The following is a 24137-nucleotide window of genomic DNA, read 5'->3' on the forward strand; positions in this document are numbered from 1 at the left end:
CACTGGGCCGAACTATAGCAAAGAGGACTGTTTTGAACTGGCTGATGAATGCATCTGTCACTGGGTGCAGCTGGATCACCAAATTGACCTACCCTGGTTAGAGAATATTCATAGACATTGTCATAGCTTAAACCTCTGTTATCTCTTCTTCAGCATTTCTGCATAGCAACCAGTTAATCCTTTCTTCATACCCTTACTAAATATAATGATTAGACTCCCTGTAAAACTATAACTTCAGGTTAATCCTTTGGCGATTTTAGTGGTTTTAATTTAAGTAAATAAACAACCTTATTTATGATGTTTTCATGTCCTCCTGCTGTTTTGGCTGAAACGATTGATTCTATAGGTTGCTTGAGATACGATACCTGCAAGGTAAAATAACTCCAGAATTTGCCAGGGGTCCCACAGCATGCTCTTTGAACCTCTGGACTGTCACGATGTGCTGGCCTTATGGCCCCAGGGAGAGTAACTAGAGACACAATGGGGGATGGTGGGGCTCCACGGCAGTTAAGTGGGCTAGTGGAAAGAGAAAAAAAAAATCAGAGGATTGTAAATGATGAGTTTCCCTTCTTGTTCTTCCCAGGTGAGCGTTTTTCTCAGGAGGAAATGGAAGAAATGTTGTCTGCTGCAATTGATCCAGAATCGAATTCAATTCATTACAAGGACTATATAACAATGATGGTGGTAGATGAAAATTAAACACTCTACAGACTTCATTTCTAATTGAAAGATCATTTTAAGAATTGCTTGTCCTTGTTAATTTCACATTTTATTTTATAATTCCTACATATTGCTAATTAATGCCTTGTGACAACTATTTCAAGATATTTTGTTTTTTAAAGGTGATCATAACAGTGTAAAACACGAATTTATTTAGTATGTCTAGCCCTATGGAATGACAAACTGCTAATTATTTTAAAACTATTCTTAAAATATTTAACATAATCCATGGATTGTTACTAATTTTCTACAATTAAATCCAGGTTACTTTCAAATTAATTAAGCTGACAAAATGAAGAATGATTAGAATGACCCAAAGTTTTGCACGTAAAGATCTTGGGTTGGGGCAGAATGACCATAAATTGAAAATGAGTAGTAATGTGATGACAGCTTCTTTTTAAAACAGCGAACACTTCAGCAATCAGAATGTGGAAGGAAAGTCATTGAAGCAGATATTAATAATTAATTTCTTATGAGTGCCAATTATAAATCTCATTTGAGATGATAGTAACTTAGCATAAAAATTTAAATTTGCTGATCTTGCATGTTACCTGCCATTTATGGAATAGCTAAAGGAGTTGAGATAATTGAACCTTGAGCAAAGAAGACTGATTGGAAATTGGTAATGTAAGGAAGTGGCAATTCTCTTGTGGTCTTTAGAATTCTTAACCTATTCAGAATACCTGTCATGAGAATATTGTCCTGAATACTGAGTAAGAAAATTGAGAAATGTTATGGGGTGCAGGAGGTACAGCTGTTGAAAGAGCGGGATAAAGTTATCTGAGCACAAAGAATCACAATGGAAAAGCAAAGGGGAAAGTAAGATAAAGGAAAATGAATAATCTTCCATAACCTGTATCATTCTTTCATACACACACACACACACACACACACACACACACACACACAGTGATCTCTATTTAAAGATGCTTCACCACTACATGTGTCTATATATACATATAAACATTTAATGCTGCTTGTGATTCTTCCTCCTAGGCATGCAGGGGGCTGCTACTTAAGAGACTCTATCATTATCCATTCATTCATTCATGAAACATTTACTGAGAATTATTAGATAATGTACTAGGAGCTGGAGTTGCACGGTGAATCAGTCCCTAACTAGTCGAGATCACAGTTTAGTGAGGGAGACCTGCAAATCAATCAGCAACCACATTTCAGACAGGGCAGATGCAGGACCTCTAGTTGCTTTCTGAGTGAAGAGGACGGTGGTAGGTTACAGAGCTTGAGGAGAATGGTAAAATTTGGAAATATCTCTTGTGGGAAATGGGAGAAAGAGTTGAGAAAGAGCCCATGTAAAAATTTCAAGAAATCCTGGAGGATTTTGTTCGGTAACTCGGGCCCACGAGCAAAAATGATGGATTGTTGTATTGATTCAGGGTTAAGGTTTGTCATCTGAGTGAGATGGAGGCAACCAAAGGTCAAGGGAGTAGAGGAATTCACAAGAAAGCAGTTGTAACAATGCTCTCTGGAGTCTGAGTAGTAGAGATACATACAGGTAGGAGTGGGCTCTCAGACCGAGAGACGGAGGCAGGGCCTCATGGCCTCCAAAGGGGCAAACAGCTGTGCAGGGGGAGCGAGAGATGATGGGCTTTCCTGCCATTCCTGAGTAATTACATGCTTTGCTTGAAATTTGACTTCACTGTGTTTTTAGAGTGTTCCTTCATTCTCCTGTGTTATTATTATAATTAATAATAATAGCTAACATCTGGGGACTGCTCACTGTGTGCCGGGCACTGATCTGAGTGCTTTTTATATATTAGCTGATTTAATCCTCCCAGCCACCCAGCGATATGGGTCACAGCTATAAGGGGTTGTATTCATCAGTTTGTGCTAGGTTATGCTGTGATACCAAACAACTCAAGAGCTCAGGGCTTACTACAGTAAGAGTTCTTTTTTGTTCACGTTTTGTGTCACCTGGCGTCGGCTGGGCCTCTGCTTCATGTGTCGTCTTCGTGCAGCTCATCTACTTCCTAAGCAGGGTGACCGTGTGTCTTGGGTTACCCGGGTGGTCGCAGCCTACGTTTGTTGTCCCAGTGTAGTTGTTAACAGATCTCCCTCTTGGAAGTGTCCTGGTTTAAATGATTAATATGTGGTCATCCCATTTGAAAAATAGTGAATAAAAATGATGCTGAGGAATCATCATTTACAGAAGGTTTTATGAAAAGTAACCACAGAAGTGTGGTAATGGGAGGCATTTCTTCCTGCACTGGTGTCCCGAGATTATGCCGGGGTGAGAGCCAAGTGTAGACCTGATGTGCCACTCACTCCGCCGTGCTTGTTTAGAATCACCACCCAGAGATGAACACGAGCCACATGCCCTTAGGCCAGGGCAGAGAAGTATGAGGCAGGGGGTGTGGTGACCCCCAGAGCTTTAGCAGACAGGTGGCTTATGATAGGCGACACACTGCAGCCGGAAAGGAGGGTGCCAGAGACATGAACACCCTTGAAGGTGGAAGTATACCCAGGGGCATATCATTTAGCAGCAGCGGCCTGCACCAACATGTAGCGTGAAAGCGTGTGCTGGTGCCCAACGCATAAGCCCAGGCACGGACTTGTTCGGAGCCCACAAGGCAGCTCTGACTTGTCTTCTCTAAGCCCGTTACCCTGCATGACCCTGGTCATACCAGAGAAATGCAGGCTGGTGAATTAGCCCCAGTCACTTCATAAATGGTGATATCATATTCTTTTCTCAGGAAGGATGCCTCAGGATTGGGTACCCCCAGGTCTCACCTTCTAGAATTCTTTCAAAAGTTCTGACTGATGTCAAACTTCACACCCCATCTCAAGGAAATACTATCTTTTCAGTAGTCATAAGAGTTAGCTTTATGGAATATGATTCACTTTAGCACAAATTTGTTTTTATAAGGCCATGAAAAAGTACAACAGGCTTCCGACAGAAATCTCATCTTTATCTCCTAGCTGCAGAATAAATGTAGCATATTTGCAAAAGGAACACTTTTCTTGAGGGCTTCCCTAGTGGTGCAGTGGTTGAGAGTCCGCCTGCCGATGCCGGGGACACGGGTTCGTGCCCCGGTCCGGGAAGATCCTACATGCCGCAGAGCGGCTGGGCCTGTGAGCCATGGCCACTGGGCCTGCGCAAAAAGGAACACTTTTCTTTATACTCTAACAATTTTGATCCATATTTTACCTCTTTTCACTCATCTTAGCCTTCAACATCCAACTTAAATCACAATGGCATTTTCCTGGCAAGAAGAGTGCTTGGTCTCCTGTGTAGGTGGTTTGCTTGTCCTTATGACTCTGGGCTTCTGCAAAGCCTGCCATACCAGGCCCTGTGGAAAGACAGGTCCGTTCTCACACGTCTGGGCTGGGGAAGCTGCATGACTCAGGGTCCGGGGTGCAGGCCTGGCAGTCTGGAGATCCTTGCACCCTGACCTAGGCTTTGCTTGTGACTCACTCTGGATCAGGTGCTTCCCTCCTGTGCATCTCTGTCTGGAAAATAAAGAGCCCAACTCTAGTTCTTCTTCCATCTTCCAAAAGCAGGGCAGGTGTAGTCCCCTTTGCATGTACCAAATGTCCGAGTGTCCAACGGTAAGAGATTAAGAAGAATGTCTGAGACGACAGGCTGGTTGGGATTTTCACTGGCAGGATTATTTTCTGTGGAATGAGGTGCATTTAGGGCTTTTTCTCCTTCCTTCCTGCTTTCCTTTCTTGCCCTTTTCTAACTGCTTCCAGTTAAGAAAGTACCTTGTTTATATAGCCAGTTCCCTATAGAAGATCCATGTCACTACATTGCCCCTTCTGGGCAGGTTAAGTAAGCAGAGATCCTCATGGTAACGTGCCCTGCCTGTGCCAGGCGTGGCTGTCTCCGAGGCCTGCACCTAGTGAAAGTGTAGGTTACTTATCACCTGCTTAGATGCACCTGGGAGGGGGTGCTTGTTAGAAATTCAGACTCCTGGGTCCCATTCCAGACCCCTAGAACAGACTCTCTGGAGGTGGGACCCAGGAACCCACATTTTCACAGATATTCCCAGGGGAGCCTTACGCATGCTACAGTGTAAGAACCACTGTCTGGGGCAGTGTTATATTGTGAAAGTGTGGGATTTGGAACTGGGCTCTGCCACTTGGTGCATAGGTGATTGGTGCACATGTTTAATATTGCTGGGTCTCTGCGTCTTATTCGTAAAGTGGAAAGAACACCTACCTTACAGGGCTGGTGTGTAAATGAGATAATGAAAGTGAAAATTCTTTAAAGATTAAAGTGTGACAAATGATTATTTACAGGAAAAACAGCAAGGGAGGGAGAGAGGAAGGGAAGGAGCAAAAGGAGAAAGAGGGCATGGGAAGGAAGGGAGAGACAGACAGGTAGGCCAACCTGCTGCCTGGGTATAGAGAGTCAGGAGTGTGGGACTGTAGGTAGATAATAATATGATCTGTGGGGTGAAGGTGATGAGACACCTGAGGTACTGGTGGAGATACCAGGAGATTCGCTGTCGTGGTGTTATTAGTTATAAGCGGTCACGTTTCTTTCTAGAATGTGCAATTAGGAGATTTTAGGAGATGATTTGTCGTTTTTTTTTAATTGTAGCAAAAACCAGCTGGCGTAAAATTTACCATCTCAGCCATACTTAAGTGCACAGTTCAGTAGCGTTAATAAGTATATTCACATTGTTGTAAAATAGATCTCCAGAATTTTCTCACCTTACCAATCTGAAATACTATACCCATCAACCAGCTCCCCTTTCTCCCTGCCCCCAGCTCCTGGCAACACCATTCTACTTTGTTTCTATGAGTTGGACTACTCTGGGTATCTCATATAAGTGGAATCATGCAGTATTTGTCCTTCTGTGACTGGCCTATTTCACTTAGCTTAATGTCCTCAGAGTTCAACCATGATGTAGCATGTGAATGTGACAGAGTTTCCTCCCTTTTTTTTTTTTTTTTTTTTTTGCGGTACGCGGACCTCTCACTGTTGTGGCCTCTCCCGTTGCGGAGCACAGGCTCCGGACGCGCAGGCTCAGCGGCCATGGCTCACGGGCCCAGCCGCTCTGCGGCATGTGGGATCTTCCCGGACCGGGGCACGAACCCGTGTTCCCTGCATCGGCAGGCGGACTCTCAACCACTGCGCCACCAGGGAAGCCCCTCCTTCCTTTTAAAAGCTGAATAATATTCCCTTATTTGTACATACCACATTTTGTTTATGCATTCATCCATTGGTGGACACTTGAATTGCTTTCACCTCTTGCCTATTGTGAGTAATACTGCTGTGAATATGAGTGTGCAGGTATCTTTTTGAGACCCTACTTTCAATTCTTTTGGATATATATTGGTAAGTGAGATTGCTGGATCTTTCTTCTTTAAAAACCAAAAAAAATTGCTATCAGTCATAGTGCTTTTAGAGCAACATGAATTATTCATCTCACCCCCTGGAGAAAATGCTCTTATTCATTTGAGGAAAGGTGTTTCATTTTTCTGAAAAAAATATTCACAAAGTTGAAAACTTGGGGCCAACTCTAGTTCTTTGGAGAAAGAGATGAGATAAAGCGGCACATTCTGAAATTCAGGAAATAGTTTTATGAGTGACTGAACAAAGTGCCAAGTATCTCTTGGTACTTCCCTAGTAAGTCTTCAGCTACTCAGTAAGACATCCTGAAAGAGGCTTCTAACCATTTATCGCTGATTATGGAATTTATTAAAGTATGGATTGAGTATCACCTGACTTTATAGCTTTAAAAATGTCGAGGTTTATTTTTGTGTTCTGAACGCTTAGTTTCTAAATGTCTTGCTAATTATGATGGCTCCGTTCTGGACCTGTTTACCTGCTCAAGGCATGATATTTATTTACTTAGGCAGAGTTCATTGTTAGTGATAGTAAAGGTAAATCTATTTTACAACCATTCTTCTTGACAATTTACAATATTTCTTAGTTACTTCTCATCAAATCGGATGAGACTGTCATAGTTTTTACCTTGGAGGAGAATTGTAGCTCTGCCATTTTCTTGAAGTTCACTTCTGTTTAGAGTATTAGTATTATTTTCAATTCAAGGTTACTTTGTAGGAAACTATTTTAGCCTCTTATCAGTTTATTAGGGCTAGTTTGTTGTTGTTGTTTTTGCTGTACACAGGCCTCTCACTGTTGTGGCCTCTCCCGTTGCGGAGGACAGGCTCCGGAGGCACAGGCTCAGCGGCCATGGCTCACGGGCCTAGCCGCTCTGCGGCATGTGGGATCTTCCCGGACCAGGGCACGAACCCGCATCCCCTGCATCGGCAGGCGGACTCTCAACCACTGCACCACCAGGGAAGCCCCTATTAGAGCTAGTTTTGTTAAAACTAGATAACACCTGTGAATCCTCCGTTTACCTGACACCCATAAAATTAGTAAGACCACTGCACTAAGCAAGGTGAAAGTGTGTGTGGGAGTGAAGGCACCCACATGCTGCCCTTGGGACACCTGCCTGCCTTCCTGATATGTGATTGCCTCACACACAGATCCAGTGATGATGTTAATGTCCATCCGTATTACATGTTGGTGAGCTCTCATTCTAATTTTGAAGATAGTGTATAAATTAAAATAGAAATTCTAATTTTCTTGCTGCACCCTAATCAGTAATCTCCCTTTCAATGTAAAATGTAAAATCCTCTAAAAATTATTATGGTATTTTTAAAGCAAATTGGAAAATACCAGTAAGCAAAAAGAAGAGAAAACCCAAGAATATGTATTGCTATATAACTTCTTCGGAGTATCACTGTGGAAGCCATCAGTTGGAGTTCTTTGACTCTAAGGACAGAAACAAGCATGCTTAACTGAAGCAAAAGGGGATTCACAGGCTGGTACCTTGGCTGAGGAAGGGGTGTTCACAGAGCCCACAGGAGCCAGGGGAGCCAGGCTCAGGGCAGACAGGAGCCAAGCAAGATTCCGGAGGCAAAGAAGCGGGGAGCAATGCATAGCAACCATCTTATGACTGGCACAGCCTGTCCGGGGCCGCTGCTACAGGGGTGACCCTGCATGGACTCAGGTCAGGGTCCTGGGAGAGACAACCCAGGGAGCTGAGGCGGCAGGGGTCATCCTAAGAATCATCCAACACACAGCTCCACTCAGTGAGGGGGAGAAAACACTCCAGTAAGAAGTCAGGTTGCTATCGGAGAAATAAATAAACACCATGAATATCTGTTACAGGTTCATATTACACATGCTGTTATGTAATCTACACTTTAATACCTCATGAACAATCTTTCTCTGTTCATGTATATTGACCTAAAATATAAATCTTAATCACTGAATAGTATCTAATTGTTGGGATGTACCTTAATTTATTTAACTAATTCCTTATTCCTGGTTATTTAAATAATTTTCAGATTTTCTCTGTTATAATAAATTGTTACGTACATCACGGTAGTTAAATCTTAATTGAATTATTTGCTTAGAACATATTCCTAGAAATGGAACTGTCAGGTCAACTTTAAAGAGCTGGGAACCTTTTTAAAAGCCTATTGTTAATGTGTTTTCAGACTATCCCAGAGGAAGATTGTTCTCATATCCCAAATCCTCATCAGCATTTTTTTTTGTTTTTAGTTTTGCCAATTTGATAGGCAAAAAATAATCTCATTGATTTTTTGAAATTTGCATTCTGTTGATGACTTGAGCTTTCTAAAGTCTCACGACCATGTATACTAAAGAATTGAATTGGATTAGCTCAAGGAGGCACCAAATTTGAACCTCACAGATTGTTTTGTGTCAGAAAGAAGAACCCCTTAGTTGCTATGAAGTGGATCCCACAAAGCACGGCACTACAGGCAGAATCTGAATTCAAGAGGTACACTTTCATTCTGAACGATTTTCACTTGGAGGAGGTGATTAGTCAGAAAGAGCCGCTGTTGCACAGAACAGTTAGCAGGCGATGTCACAGATATTCAAGCAAAGAAATAGGACCTGGGGAAATAAACATGCAAATGAGAAGTGAGGAATGATCACCAAAGCAAGAACACGAGGCCCCGGCTGGCCATCTGCTCCACTACCCGCTTCTTGGGATGGGAATGTGTTTCCCAGTGTAGTTCATTTGCTCATTCAGTCAACATTTATTGAATTCCCACTACATGCCAGACACTGTTCTGGGCACCAGAGGTGCCGAGGTGAATAGGAGACACAGTGCTCGTCCTTGAGAGATTTCAGTCTTATGGGAGAGACAGCGAGACAAGTAATTATAGCAAGGAATAGTTGTTCAGCAATGCTAGCGAAGTGCTTTGGCATCAGCGCAGAGAGCAGCCAGCTCTGCTGGTGGCACTCACAGAGTACTTCATAGAGGAAGTGATAAGATGAACCACAAATGGCTTTTGTGCTCGTATTGGCAGTATTGCTGCCAGTCCAGGGTGGGAGAGAATGTTCCGGAATGGGATGGCTTGAGGCTCCTGCCGAAATAGAATTATAGCATGGCTTAGGGTGCAAAATGGGCCTGGTTTTGGATCACAGCTGTGCCAGGTACAGGATATGTGACCTGGGAAAAGTCATTGATGTGTCTGTACCTCTGCTGCCCAGCTATGAAATGCCGGTAACCATATCTACCTTATAGGGTTATTCTGAGCATTAAGGGCTACCTGCACAGGAGTTGATAACGGTATCTACAGCACTCAGTAAATATCTGTTGAATGATGAATATAAATATTTTCTCTATATTCTAAATCTTTAATAATTATATAATGAGATTGGGTCTAGATACTTACAGGATTTCTGGGAATAAGAAAAGCTGTTTTCCTAATCTAGTGACCTCAGGGATTTCATGGAAAGGATTTGCATGGATTTCATGGATTTCATGTCATTTTAACTTCATTCATCTCATAAACATTTATTTAGTGATATTCCATGCTAGGAACTGCTCTAGTAAACAAAACGAAGTCCCTGCCCTTATGGAACTTAAATTCTCTTTGGGGAGATCAACAATAAATCAATAGATATATCTGTCATGTGGGGATAAGCAGTAGTGGAGAAAAACAAAGCAAGATAAGGGGTAAGAGAGTGATGGGGTATTGTTCTGGCTAGAGTGCTGTGGACGTGCTGTCCAAAGAGGTGACGTGTGAACAGAGACCTGGAAGACAGGAGGCAGTACTGGGGATGAGCATTCCCTGCAGAGAGGACATCAAGTGCCAAGCGTTTGGCAGCCTGAAGGGACAGCAAGGAGGCCCCCGAGGCTGCGGTAGCCTGAGTGAAAGGACGGGTAGGAGCTGGGGATGGAGAGGTAGGCGGGGCCCAGGCCCTGTGTGGGCAGGGAAAAGGCCTGGATATTTGCTAAACGTGAAGAGAAGCCATTGAGTACTATGGAATGAGCTAGTGGGCTGTCACGTGGGAGACTGTGTCTCAGACCTGGGTGATAATGGTAGATGTGGTGAGAAGTGGTTGGATTTGGGATCCATTTGAAAAGCAGAATCAAAAGAATTTCCTGACGGATTAGATGTGAGTGGAGAAAGAAGTGTCAAGGAAGACTACAAGGTTTTGGCCCGAGTGACTGTGTGCCATTAGTTTAGGGGGAAGATGGAGAGTGTGGCGGGGGTCATGTTAACATTGAGAGGCCAATTAAACATCCAGGTTGACTGTCCAAGCCTGGAGCCCAGGGGAGAGGCTAGGCTTGGAGCAGTCAGTAGATAGATGATGTTTAAAGCCATGGGTTGGATGGGATCGCCTAAGGAGGGAGCGTGGGTAGGGAAGAGGAGGGCTCTGAGGACTGAACTTGGGGGTAGTCCACATTTAGAGACAGGGAGGAGAAGCAAGATTGGCAAAAGAGACACAGGCGGGGCTTCCCTGGTGGCGCAGTGGTTGAGCGTCCGCCTGCCGATGCAGGGGACACGGGTTCGTGCCCCGGTCCGGGAAGATCCCACATGCCGCGGAGCGGCTGGGCCCGTGAGCCATGGCCGCTGAGCCTGCACGTCCAGAGCCTGTGCTCCGCAACGGGAGAGGCCACAGCAGTGAGAGGGCCGCGTACCGCAAAAAAAAAAAAAGACACAGATCCTACTGTGTCCCTACCCACCAGTGCCACTGAGGGACTCTGTTTAGACTCTCACCCAGTTCTTTCTATTCAGTGGTCCTTCAGATTCCCTGAGACAAACTGGACTTACCTGGATTAGAAAATACTACAAGTATTTTATGTCCAACTCAATGACAGCTCCAGTGTTTTTACTTGCTTGTGAAATCTGTTAAATCTCCTTTTATCTCATTTTAAGTGAGCTATCCTGATCCCCGTGATTGCCTGAATTTCTTTTAAACTCTCTTGATCTTCGGTTCCAGTCACCATTCTTATCCGAGTGGAAGCGGGTTGAGGTGGGGCCTGATTGGCATTGTTTTGGGGCTGCATTAGAAATTAAAGGGGCTAGATCTCAATGAGCCAGTGTGGTACCAAAAGTAAGCCATTAACAAAAATTTTGTGTCTAAAGGTAAGTGGGAAGAGATTGGGGGTTCTTCATTTTATAATAATTCAGGAAGGAAGGAATGGATAATATGTGACTCTCAGGTGTGACAGGCAACCATCACAATCTTGTGCCTGAAACAGGACTTCGTTTTTCTAAATCATGTCTGGCCCCAAGCCCCTACTGGCCAGTCATGTTAGGAAGAGCCCTCAGTTGACCTCGTGTCACACAAGAATCTGGGCACTTACGTGGTACCTCTAAAATCTAACAATTTTTGCCAAGAACATGACAATCATTGAACATCAAAACTGACTTCAACCATTGTCATCACCACCTATCACCACCTGACAAGTCCTGTCACTTTCTCAGGAAAACTAGAATGACCCTTGTGAAAAACTGATGGGCACCTGAGCACATTCTTTAAAAATAGGCCTTGAGACTTCCCTGGCGGTCTAGTGGTTAAGACTCCGAGTTTCCACTGCAGTGGGCACAGGTTCGGTCCCTGATCAGGGAACTAAGATCCAGCATGCCGCATGGCACAGCCAATAGAAGGAAAAAAAACCAGGGCTTTTTCGACAGACTTTTAAAGGGAATATTTATTATTTATTTTTATTGAAGTATAGTTGATTCACAATGTTGTGTTAATTTCTTCTCTACAGCAAAGTGATTCAATTACATATATATACACACACACACACATTCTTTTTTTATATTCTTTTCCATCACGGGTTATCACAGGATATTGAATAAAGTTCCCTGTGCTATACAGTAGGACCTTGTTGTTTATCCACTCTATATATAATAGCTTACATCTGCTAATCCCAGCCTCCCACTCGATCCCTCCCCTATCTCTCCTTCCCCTTGGCAACCACAAGTCTGTTCTCTATGTCTGTGAGTCTGTTTCTGTTTCGTAGATAGGTTCATATTTTAGATTCCACATGTAAGTGATATCATATGGTATTTGTCTTTCTCTGACTTATTTCACTTAGTGTGATAATCTCTAGTTGCATCCGTGTTGCTGCACATGGCATTATCTCATTCTTTTTTATGGCTGAGCCCTATCCCACTGTATGTATGTACCACATCTTCTTTATCCATCATGGGAATATGTTGACGTGAGGGTTGTTAAGACTATAGTGAAACTGTAGCAGAGAAGGCTGTATGAAAGCCAAACCATGGAGAATGGGAAGTTCATTTCCCTCCCAACTGCCCACCAGCCAACCGCAGAGCCCCGGCAGCACATTACCTCCTGACGTTAGAACCTGACGGGGGTCATAGGTCTAACTCTCCTGGCTTCCCGCTTCCCAGGCCCGGAGACCACCTGCATTCTCCAGACAGGTCAGCTGTTTGTTTGTTTGTGTAAAGGCTTTGATTCTGCCACGTTTGCAAAGGAAGCCCAGTTCTCTGGGACTCAAAGCACAGTTTGCCCCCTTGAGGGAGTGGGCGGCGTGGAGGAGAAGACGAATTCTTTTTCTTTTTTTCTTTTTTAACAGCAGTAATAACAACAACAACAAAATAATAACTCTGTAAATTGTCCTGCTAGGCAGAGAGGATCCTCCCACTTTCAAAAAGACTCTGATACGCATGTTTTTGTGGTGTTTTATCCTGGAGAGTCAGCAGGCAAAGGTACAATGAACCCCACGTAGGATCTCCTTCCTCGGCAGCCATCGGCTCAGGGCTGATCCTGTCTCCATCTGCTGGTATCACCTCCCCCTCATTATTCTGCAACAAATGCGAGACATCATTTCATTTCATCCATAATTTTTCAGCATGTATATTTAAAAGATAAGGATTCTTAAAAAAAAACAAAACACAACCACAATACTATTATCACCCCTCAAGAATTATAATTGCTTAATATTATCAATTATCCAGTGTTCAAATGATCAGTTTTCCCACAAATGTGATGAGTGGCTTTTAGAAAAACAGTTTATTTGAATTAGAAGTCAAATGAGATTGATTGCATTGTGATTGGCTGGTATGTTTTTAAAGTTTCCTTTGACATTTAGTTTTCACCTCCAGACTTCTTTTTTCTTGACACTTAATTATAGAAGGAACCAAGCTGTCCTGTGGAGTTTCCCACAGCCTGGATTTTGCTGGTTGCACCCTCTGGTATACACGTAGTTGAACGTGTTCCTCTGACTTCTGCAACTGGTAAATTGGGCATTGGATCTAGGCTTGATCAAATTCAGCTTTGATGGGGGGGCGGGGCAAGATGACTTTTTAGGTGTTATGTCCTTCCATCAGGAAGTATGTGGTATCTGGTTGTCTGCCTATGATGTCAGTGCTGTTAGTGATGAATGCTGGGTTTATTAATACATCAGGGCCTATGAAATGGTGATAATTGAATTCTGTCATTCTTTCTTCACTTATCAGTTGAAATTGTTCTTTAAAGAAAGATATTTCTCATCTACTCTTCAGTTACCCTGTGGTACATTCCTATAAGAAAGGCAGGATAAATGTTTGAATATTTTCCTTTATTTACCAATTTTCAAAATAATGATTTGGCCTCCTAGCATTCTCTAACAGTGATCAGTTTTTTTAGTATCATTATAAACTTATGACTGTTTGGTATGTTTCAATCCACTGTAGTTATCTTTTTTACTGATGCTCACGGTCTTTGGTTAATGAAAGCCTCTCAGGTTGGATTCTGAGTGCTTCCTACGTGTATGATATAATGATGTTTTAAGTTGATCTTGTATTTAGTTTTTAATGACATGTTGTCAATCTTTAGTGACCTGAAATCAAGGCCAACAGTGGCCTTTTCTAATGATGTGTTATTAGACAATAAGTAGAGGAAGAAGAGTTTGGTTTGTGTTAGAGATTTGCAGGTTCCCTTACCTGCTTTTCCATCACAGTTCTGCATAATAGTACACAGGCACAAAACTCACCAGGTAAATGGGGATCAAAGACATCTCCAGGACAGTTTATGAGAAGCCTAATAGTTTCTGATTCTAGAAGATAGATTGGAGAATGTAGCTGGAACCTGAGGCCAAAGTGTGGGCCTCTTTCTCAAATCAAGATAGGATTCATCTATGGGGAAAGCAGTGCATGTAGAACCTCTGAATCCATTGTTATGATCCGTGTAATAAATGACTTTTACATCCCAATGGCAGAGGGATTTATTGGTTGCCTTAATTTCCTGTTTGTTGATAGAACAAAAAATACAGGAGAGGCAGGCCCAGTACAGACTTTTCAAAAAAGTGGTAAAAAGCAGTAAAAGCAAAGCTCAACACATACCCTTGTCTGGGATCAATCAGATTTGTCTTCTTCATAAGGGAAGGACCACGTTAGCAGTTGGAGACAGCCAGGGTTGTTACTGTAGTACTCAACCTCCGTAACGAGGAGGATTGCAGGTGTTCCTCTCCACAGGTAGGAGGGTGAGTCCAGACTGAGGAGGTCTGTGGACCACCACTTGGCTCAGAACTCCCTGGTACCAGGAGCAAGACCCGTTGAAGAAATGTGGACAGGGCTTCCCTGGTGGCGCAGTGGTTGAGAGTCCGCCTGCCGATGTAGGGGACACGGGTTCGTGCCCCGGTCCGGGAGGATCCCACATGCTGCGGAGCGGCTGGGCCCGTGAGCCATGGCCACTGAGCCTGCGCAGCCGGAGCCTGTGCTCCGCAACGGGAGAGGCCACAACAGTGAGAGGCCCGCGTACCGCAAAAAAAAAAAAAAAGAAATGTGGACAGAGGAAGAGTGGCTATGTGTAGAGTGGGCTGTTAGAGGCTGGCCAGAGGGTGACGGCAAAAGAAGTCATGTTCACCGTCTAAAACCCATAAAAATAGACCTAAGGAGGGAGGGTGGGTTCGGGGATAGGACAGAGTAAAAAGAGGCAGGGGGCAGTAGACTGAATATACAGAGCCAGAGACAATGACCAACTGGTTTCAAGGGACTTTATGGGGACATTGGAAATAAGATGGGGTGCTTGCTTTGATGGAGAAGGTGGGGACATGAGGGAAGAGTCTATGGATGGAGCACAAACAAGTTTAAGTTGATTTAGAACTGCCTTTGCAACGGACTCATCAGCAGTTTAGATGATTAAAAATGGACTTTCTGTTAAGAAATTTCAACACAGAAAGAATGGGGTAAATGGACCCCCATGTATCCATTACCCATTAATCTTGCTTTATCTACTCCCCCTCCACAGTTTCCCTCACCTCCACCCTAACTCCTGCTGGATTATTTCAAAACAAATTCCAGACGTCACATCTGTAAGAGCTTTGATATTACCATTAGCAGATAATGATCTCCTCCTCTTTTTTCCACACAACCATGAAACCATTATCATAACAAAAAATTTAACAATGATTCTATAATATCATCTGATACACAATCATTGTTCAAATTTTCACAGTTGTCTCATAAATGTCTTTTTACTACTGATTTATTCCAATCAGGATCCAAACAAGATCCATACATTGAGTTTGGTTGATGTGTCTTTTAGTCTTTAACACTCCTGTCCACTTTTGTTCTTGCTCTTTATTTGTTGAAAACCCTGGCTGTTGGTTCTGTATTGGTTCGATTTCCCACATTTTGGGTTTATCTGATTGCATTTCTATGGTGGTATTTGACATGTCCCTCTCTTCCCTGTATTTTCTATAGACCCATTGTTATATCTAGAGGCTTGATCAAATTCAGGGTTAGTTTTGCTTTTGTTTTTGCTTTTTTGTAAATCAACTTCATCGGAGGTGGCATATTTTCATCGCCTTCCCACAGGTGGCATGTAATGTCTGAGTGGTCTCTCTTTTCATCACTTGCTCAGGTTCAGTTGCTGTCAGTGTGATCCAGCCAGTATAACATTCCCCATTAACCTTTCCCTAATGCTTGCCTATAAATATGATTTAGTAGGAGTTGTGAAATGGTGATTTTTTAAAAAATTCTATCATTCTTTTTGCATTTATATGCTGGAATTACTCTATTTAGGATAATTTTCCTTCAAGGGCCATTTGGTTTCTTTGAAATGCAGTATGTACAAGCAGGGATACAGCAGTTCCCTTCATTGTTTTAATTTTTCAAGAGAAATATTTCTTGATTTCTTTTAAAAACATGCACTTTATTTTTATAATTGTGTGTGTTACAGGTGGGGCTTGAAATTGCCTGTGTTCTTATCAGAAGCGTAAGCCCCCATTTGGCACCTATGCCAGCCAAGGCTACATTGGGTAACATTCTTACCTTATTATTTTCTGGCGTTTACAGTGTTTGCGTTACCATTTACACTGCTGTTTCTGTCACGGTGAATCTGTCTTTTCTTTAACGTAGGTGGAAGTGAAGTGTTTGGGTTTGACTTGCTTTAATAAAGCTGCTGCAGTTTGATAAAGCAGGTTTCAAAGATCATAGGGTTATAGGGAAAAAGATGATTTAAAATAATGATATAAATAATAGCACAGCAAGAATTCATAATAATTCTTCCCCAGCTTAAACACATTAAATAATCAACTAACACACACATATATTTTTGTGTATTTTGATATTTAATATATTTAAGTTATATGTCAAAATAATATATACTGAAAAATAAGAAAATCACTCACACAACTCATTTGCAACTTGTTATTACTGTTTCTTCCACTTTAAATTTGGTCATTCAACAACACACATTGGTTACCTCTGAATTTGGAGTTGTAAGCCAGGTAGAAATTTGGGTTAATTTCTGCAATAATCAGGATTAACCAGATAATTTTAAAATTCTCTTTATCTAGCTATTAAGAATTCATATGATATGGGAATAGAACTATTTCCAAACAGTAATAACCTAACTCCAAAGAAAGATTGCATTTCTAATTCCTTGATGGACATTATCCAAATACACGGCTAAGATCCAGGCCTCGGCATCCTGAGAGCAGTGAAGCAATGGTGGGGGTGAGTGGGCAGGGGTCAGCACTGCCTACAGAGAGAAGTGGAAACCATGGGCCTAAAAGGGAGACAAGAGGCACAATCAGTAACAGTTGAAAACCATGCTGGCAGGAAGGTGATTGGGGTGTCATTCCACCAAGTGGATATGCACACCGTGAGACCTACAGGGCGCCATGCCGGGGAAGGTCGGCACCGGCAGTTTTATTGGCTTTCGGTGTTTGCAAGTTGCAAAAAGTGGAGGTTGGAGCCAAGAGTCAGGATGTGGAAAGAAAATGTGTGTGCATTCGGGTAACAGACTTTACAGAGCCAAGTGGGCATCACGCTGTTCACTGGCCCAGGCCCTCTGAGACTGCACACTGCATGCCATCATTGACCTCCTTAATCAGCACGAAATCAAAGGCTGATCCCGAGCTTTGCAACTCTTCTCCAAGTTCCTCCCCGACCCCTGGGCCTTCTGATCGGAGGACCTGGCCTCTTATTTCACAGAGAATGTACACCCTTAGGCTTGCACGCTCTCCAGTCTCGCTCATCTAAGACCAAATGGCACCTGTAAGATCTGGGGCCGGAAGGTGCAGATGCCAGGCAGGGATCGTCCCGGGAGTGTCTCTGCTCCTCGGGTTTGGCGCCAGCACCTGCCTCCACGTTGCCCTCTCCTGGTGCTCAGGTCCCTTAGTTCACAGGCCTTCGGAGTCCTCACTGCCCCCCGACTCCACCACTGCCCAAGCTCCCAAAGCAGCCCTTTAATTCCTGACACTCTCCATTACCAGCCCGTGCCAGCCCAGATTCCCTCTATGTGCAATCGTGCAGCATGCAGTCCTCTTAATCTCTAAATTTACCTTTGTTTTTACTCATCCCTACCTCCTAACCTCATTCTCAGAAGCCCTCACACTCTCTTCAAAGACAGCCTCCTCCTATGCAGTTGTCCCCGCTCCCCGGTTGCATCAGTGTGGACCTTCCTCTATCAAATATTCTCTTTGTCCTTTTAGCTTTATCTTTATCCACGTGCTTATTTCTCTCAGACCATAATCTTATTCAGGTCCACGCAATCTTTTAAAAGACACCTTCCCTTCCCTTAGATGTGTTCCCCCCGCCCCTGCCATGGCCATGGTCCCTCTGTTTCCCTCCGGTCACCGCCCAGCAGTTTGAAAGAGAGTTCCGTCCTCTCTGAGCTCACACCCGCACCTCCCTCTGTCTCTCCGGCTCCGCAGTCTGCCTTCCACCTTCATCACTCTACTCAAGCTGCGGTGGAGGTCAACCCCGACATAGCAGTTGCCGATGCCAGTAACCTTGTTCTAGGCCTTAATCTATTTGAATTCACTATAGCATTTCCTGCTTTTGGGATTCAAAGACATACTCATTCCAGATTCTCTCCTTTCCTGTTGATGACTACTTCTTACCTCTGACCGATGCCTCTTTTTATTACTATCCTTAAATATTTAGTGTCCCCAGATGCTGGTCTTAGCTTTTCTTCCTTAATCCTCTCTCCACGTGGCCTCATTCATCCCTATGATCCCATTTACCACTTACAAGCCAAGAACTTCCATACGTAAACCTCGAGATCCAACCTTTTGCTGAGGTTTTCACCAGAGAATGTCCTGCAAGTCCTTCATATGCAGCAAAACCTACAAGAGGAGGCTCTTCCTCAACCATCTTGTTTGCCCAACCTAGACCACATGCATCAGTCACTCAGGACCTGCCTCACTGTCTCTGGAGTGTCCCTTCCGCTCTACTCCTGTAATACAATATGGTTCAAGCCCTCATCATCTCCCTCCTAGATTATTGCAGTGGTCTCCTAATTCTGCCTCTAGCTCCACCCAGTCCAATCCATTCTTCATCTGCTTCAAGAAGTATCTTTCTAAGTAGGTAAGGTCATGGCACACGTCTTAGTATGGGTTTCGTCAAAAGTGGCCCTGAGGGCTTCTCTGGTGGCACAGTGGTTAAGAATCCACCTGCCAATGCAGGGGACACGGGTTCCAGCCCTGGTCCAGGAAGATCCCACATGCCGCGGAGTAACTAAGCCCATGCACCACAACTACTGAGCCTGCACTCTAGAGCCCGTGCTCTGCAACAAGAGAAGCTGCTGCAATGAGAAGCCTGCACACTACAACGAAGAGTAGCCCCCGGTTGCTGCAACTAGAGAAAGCCCACAGACCGCAACGAAGACCCAACGCAGCCAAAAATAAAATTAATTAATTAAAAAAAAAAAGTGGCCCTGAGACAAGGATTCTGGTCCTTGATTTATTTGGGAGGTGATCCCAGGAAATGATACTGTGGGAGTAGGCAAGTGAGATGGGGGAAGGGAAGCCAGCCAGTAAGGGATGTGTTATCAAGCCAGATACCAATGTGAGTAACTGGAGCTGAGTAACCAGTGCAGTCACTGTGGAATATATGCCTCAGACTTATCCCACCTGAGGGGTGAGAGAGCTGGGGTATTTATACTCCAGCTCTCATCAGGCATTGGTTGAGGTGGGGGAGAGGTACCAATTCTGCAGCAGTTCGTGGCCCTCTTGCAGTGCTTGGAGGCAGGGAGCCTGTGAAGCCCTCAGACAGGGAAATCAGACCAGCTATTAAAATGGTAAGGCCCAAGGGACTATGTAAGGGGCACAGATAATATCTCCTCATCACCGTCCTGCTTAAACCCTCCACAGGTCCCCACTGCCCAAAGACTGCCTTTCCAGCCTCCTCTCCTGCTTCCTCCCTGCAAGCCTTCCCCTCCATGCCCACGGGCTCTCAGGCTCTTCCCAAAGAACACAAGAGCTCTCGTGCCTCCACCTTCATGCCTTTGCACATGTTCTCGTCTCTGTGTCATCTTTCTCTTTTAGGTTAACTGATTACACTGTTAACATATATTGAGCATGTGCTACAAGCAGGTCATTTATTTATGTTAGTTTATTTGATGGAACCCTTATAATAAATGTATACATTGACTTTTTAAAAATGACTGTCTCCATTCTACAGGTAAGGAAATTGAGGCTCAGAGAGGTTAACTAATGTGCTTCTGGCACAAAGCTAGCAGCGGCAGGGCCATGTTTTGACATCCAGGATCCCTCTGCTCCAAAGCCTGTGTTGTGGGTTAACCACGAAGATGAACTGCCTCATGCTCCTGGACTCAGCTCAGCGGTGACCTGTGCTTACTCTTTCTATCCCCACTAGATATTCTCTCCTTGTCTTCCCGTACTGCGCTGTACCTTTTTATATGTGTGCGTTTTTTTTTTTAAGCAGGAGTCATTTTGTAGCACAGTTATTTATTCATTCACCTGACTTCCCTTTTAAACTGTAAGTCCCTCACGTTTCATCTTGAATGCCTGGCCTATTGTGTACCTTGGACTAAGGCCTTCATTAACTTTTAAAATTAAAATTAAGCTGAATTAATATTAAAATTCGACTTTTGTTTTCATATCATGCACACAAACACTGAGGAATGAATCTTCTTAAAAAAGATAGGGGCCTGTTTTGACTTTTCCAGACATACTTTGCTGGGCAGGAAAGAAAGAGGTACAATAACTCTAATGGTGCATGGTTTGCGTCCTCTGGAAAGTCTCCTGAAGTACTAGGTGGCTTTCCATCTAAGCAGTGTTCCCCCCAAGGGACAGAGGCAAGACCCTTACTCAAATCAAGGGAGAGTCTGTTTTCTTCTTAGTTTATGCACAGAAGACCAAAACGTTACCAAAAAAATTCCTTAAAGCTCTTAAGTCTCTGTGATTTGGAGCGCGTTTTTAAAAATTGTGGTAAAAATCACGTAACATAAAATTTACCATCTTAACCATTTTTAAGTGTACAATTGTTATATTCACATGGTTATGAAACAGATCTCCAAACCTTTTTAATCTTGCAAATTTGAAATGGTATACACCCTTTAAACAACAACTCCCCTTTCTCCCTGCTCCAGCCGCTGGTAACCACCGTTCTCCTTTTGTGTCTATAAATTTGGCTACTCTAGATAACTCACATGAGTAGAATCATACAGTATTTGTCTTTTTGTGACTGGATTATTTCACTTAGCGTAATGTCCTCGAGTTTTATTCTCGTAGCATATGTCAGAATTTCCTTCCTTTTTCAGGCTGAATAATACTCCATTGTATGTACATATATTTTGTTTATCGTGCTGCTAACAATGCTTGCATGCAAATGTTTCTTCAAGAGTCTGTTTTCAGACAGTTCTGGGTGTACTCTGATGCTTTCGTGAAAATGTTCCTATAAAAGGGTTTCATCTTCAAGGAATTCACAGAAAAGACTCTGACAAGTACAGGTTTCTGGTAACTGACTATACTGCCGAACTGAATGAATAAGCATTTTCTGAACTCTAATGGAAAACTGATGAATTCATAAAAGTGCTAACAAAAGATCAAGATAAAAAAAATTAATTACATGGGACTGAGTGAACTGATGATGATTATAATTTTTGTGACTTTCTGTTTGAATTTAAAAAAAAATCCCACAAGGACTCAGAGGCAAAAAATATACAAATCAGTTTTCACTGTAAAGTAAAGGAGCTGTTACAGTGGAGGATTCCTGCACTGAATGTCAATATTATTACATGGTATGAGTGTGTTTCGTGTTTGGTAATTGCAATCATTGTTGCTTTTGTTGTGGCCATCCATTTACAATGCTTGGTGTCAGTTTATTTATTTCTTGTAAAAATAAAATACAGTGTGTGTGTGTAAGTTGTGAAAGAAAAAAAAAAGGAAACTTTTAAATTCCTGGAAAAAAAAGTCTGTTTTCAGTCCTTTTAGGTATATACCCAGAAATGGGATCTCTGGATGATATGGTAGTTCTATCTGTAATTTTTTGAGGAACTGCCATACTGTTTTCCATAGTGGTTGCACCATTTTACAATCCCACCAATAGTGCACAAGGCTTCCAGTTTTTTTCACATCCTTGTCAACACGTTATTTTCTGGTTTTTTGATAGTAGCCATTCTAATGAGTGTTTTGATTTGCATTTCTCTGATGATTAGTGGTGTTGACCATCTTTCCGTATCCTTGTTGGCTACTTGTATATTGTCTTTTGGAGAAATGTCTATTCAAGTCCTTTACTCATTTTAAAATTGGATTATTTGATTTTTTTTGTTGTTGAGTTGTAGGAGTTCTTTATATAGTCTGGATATTAACCCCTTATCACATATGAGATTTGCAAATATTTTCTCCCATTTTGTAGGTTGCCTTTCACTCTGTTAATTTTGATGCACAAAAGTTTTAAAATTTGATGTAGCTGTACTTGTCTGTTTTTGCTTTTGTCGCCTGTCCTGGGCATGTTGATAGGACATGTTTGAGTCACGCTGGCAGTGGCTTGTGGCCACAGAAAGGCATCAGTGGATGACTCCCCCTCCAGAGCCCTGCCATCTTTGCTCCTTAAAAGTCTATTGAACTGACACAGCCAAAGGGGTTTAAGGTTTTCGTGTGGACTTATCCGCCTTAAAATGGGAGGGAGAAAGCTTCTTACTGGGAAGAAACAGTACACTTCTTACAGGTCCAGTGTAATAGACTAGCTTACAGAGTGTTGAGGAAAAGGATACTTTTCTCTTTAATAAAAACAACAGAAAAGAACTGCATATGCAAACTTGTAAAAACCCGACTACACAATCATATACTGAACCTGCTAATAAATATATCCTAGGAAAACAAAGACCAAAAAACACAGACTTTGCTGCTAAAAATTAACTTTATAATTTACTTTCTGGCAATAGGGGATAATGAGAAAGAGCAGAAAAGACATAAGAAAGACAGAGGGGAGACAGCCTTCCCCCTCCTTCTTCAGCCTTTCCTGGGTGGGTGTTTGGCACGCGTGCGCACTGTGCTGAGAGCGCCAAGTGCATGTGGGTGGGTTGGTGCCAGGAACTGAGGGTGACCTGCAGAGGACAGCGGTGCCCAAGCCCCTGCGCGCTTGCTGACTGCAGGGCAGAGTGATTGTAAAAGAAAAGCATGGCTCTCTCACCCCCTCGGTCTCCCACGAGTCATTTGCAGAAAAAGAAGGAGCTATGAACAATTTCTTTGCAGTGCACTTGGACTTTTCTAGGGCTGCAAAAAGTAAGACTAATAAAGGGAACATGAATCTTTTAGTTTCATGATTTCTGTGGATTTTGGGTTTCTTACCTCTTGAAAGTATTTCCAGTGCCTACTTTCTTTGTCTCTCTTCTTTTCACTTTCATGAAAGACAGCTTCTCCTTTCTGACTTTGAAATTTCCTGTATAAACCACATGCTACCTCTTGTACCTGAGCCCATTTAAGGGAATGTAACGAGAAGCCTGGGGACTTCCTGAAAGCCCTCTGGTCCACCAGCTGAGTTGAAGGATTTGACTATGATTGTTTTATATGAATGATCCTTATTACTTTAATTATTTCATTTAAGGTCATCCTTAAGATTAGTGGAGTTTAAAAGAGATATCTGTAGCTGAGTGAGACAAGGTCAGTGCAAATTTTATACATGTGTGTTCATAGGTTTAGAGAGATATGTGAAAGCATGTGATTTTCAAACTTCTTTATACTCTATTTTTTACTGTGGTAAAATATACATAACACAAAATTTACCACTTTAACCAGTTTATGCATACAGTTCAGTGGCACTAGGTACATTCACAGTGTTGTGTAGCCATCACCATTGCCCATCTCCAGAAGTTTATGATTCTAAACTGAAGCTCCGTACCCATGAAACAATAAATCCCTGTCCCTGCTTTATACTTTGAGTGTGATTTTTATAATAAAGGCTTATATTTTGAAAAACAGAACACCTTGTTCCTTAAATAACGTTTGCCCATTATGCTGTGTTTCCAAGATTATTTTTTCTGTGAAGTCTCTCCCCACACCCCCTGCGGCCTTGAAAAGCTCATCACAGTGTCTTAGTTGAAGCATGTCAGCCAGATGAGACACAGTTGAAATGCTAGTTTTATGAGGTTTCCAGGTACTTCTCCATAAAGCTTCTGAGAAAGCTATTAAGAATGTACCTAGAGTTACTTTCATTGATCTTTACTCAATTAGTGTCTAGGTTGTTGATCGCAGGTCATGTCTGCTGCATGGACTATATCCTCGCATTACTCTGTTGTCTTTTCACTATTTTTTTGGCCACGTGTCATGTGGGATCTTAGTTCCCCAACCAGGGATCGAGCCTGTGCCCCCTGCAATGGAAGCGCAGAGTCTTAACCACTGGATCAGTGGTTAAGTCCCTCTTTTCACTTTCTTATACTTGGTTCAGTACCA

The 24137-nt window shown here is 42.8% G+C and overlaps 1 protein-coding gene across 4 annotated transcripts in view; it reads left to right on the forward strand.

The window, feature by feature from the left end:
• Positions 1-23427, forward strand: part of EFCAB2 (EF-hand calcium binding domain 2) — a 149579-nt gene extending 126152 nt beyond the window's left edge. For 3 of the 4 annotated variants that reach the window (XM_067729531.1, XM_067729532.1, XM_067729534.1), the window contains one exon: positions 584-23427. In XM_067729531.1, coding sequence (XP_067585632.1) covers positions 584-673 — 90 coding nt within the window. In that variant the 3' untranslated portion in view covers positions 674-23427. The remainder of the gene's footprint in view (positions 1-583) is intronic. The other variant, XM_067729530.1, reaches the window with a different exon arrangement.
• The last annotated feature ends 710 nt before the right edge of the window (positions 23428-24137 follow it).

The sequence above is a fragment of the Pseudorca crassidens genome, chromosome 2, assembly GCF_039906515.1.
Source record: "Pseudorca crassidens isolate mPseCra1 chromosome 2, mPseCra1.hap1, whole genome shotgun sequence".
Classification (NCBI taxonomy): Eukaryota; Metazoa; Chordata; class Mammalia; order Artiodactyla; family Delphinidae; genus Pseudorca; species Pseudorca crassidens.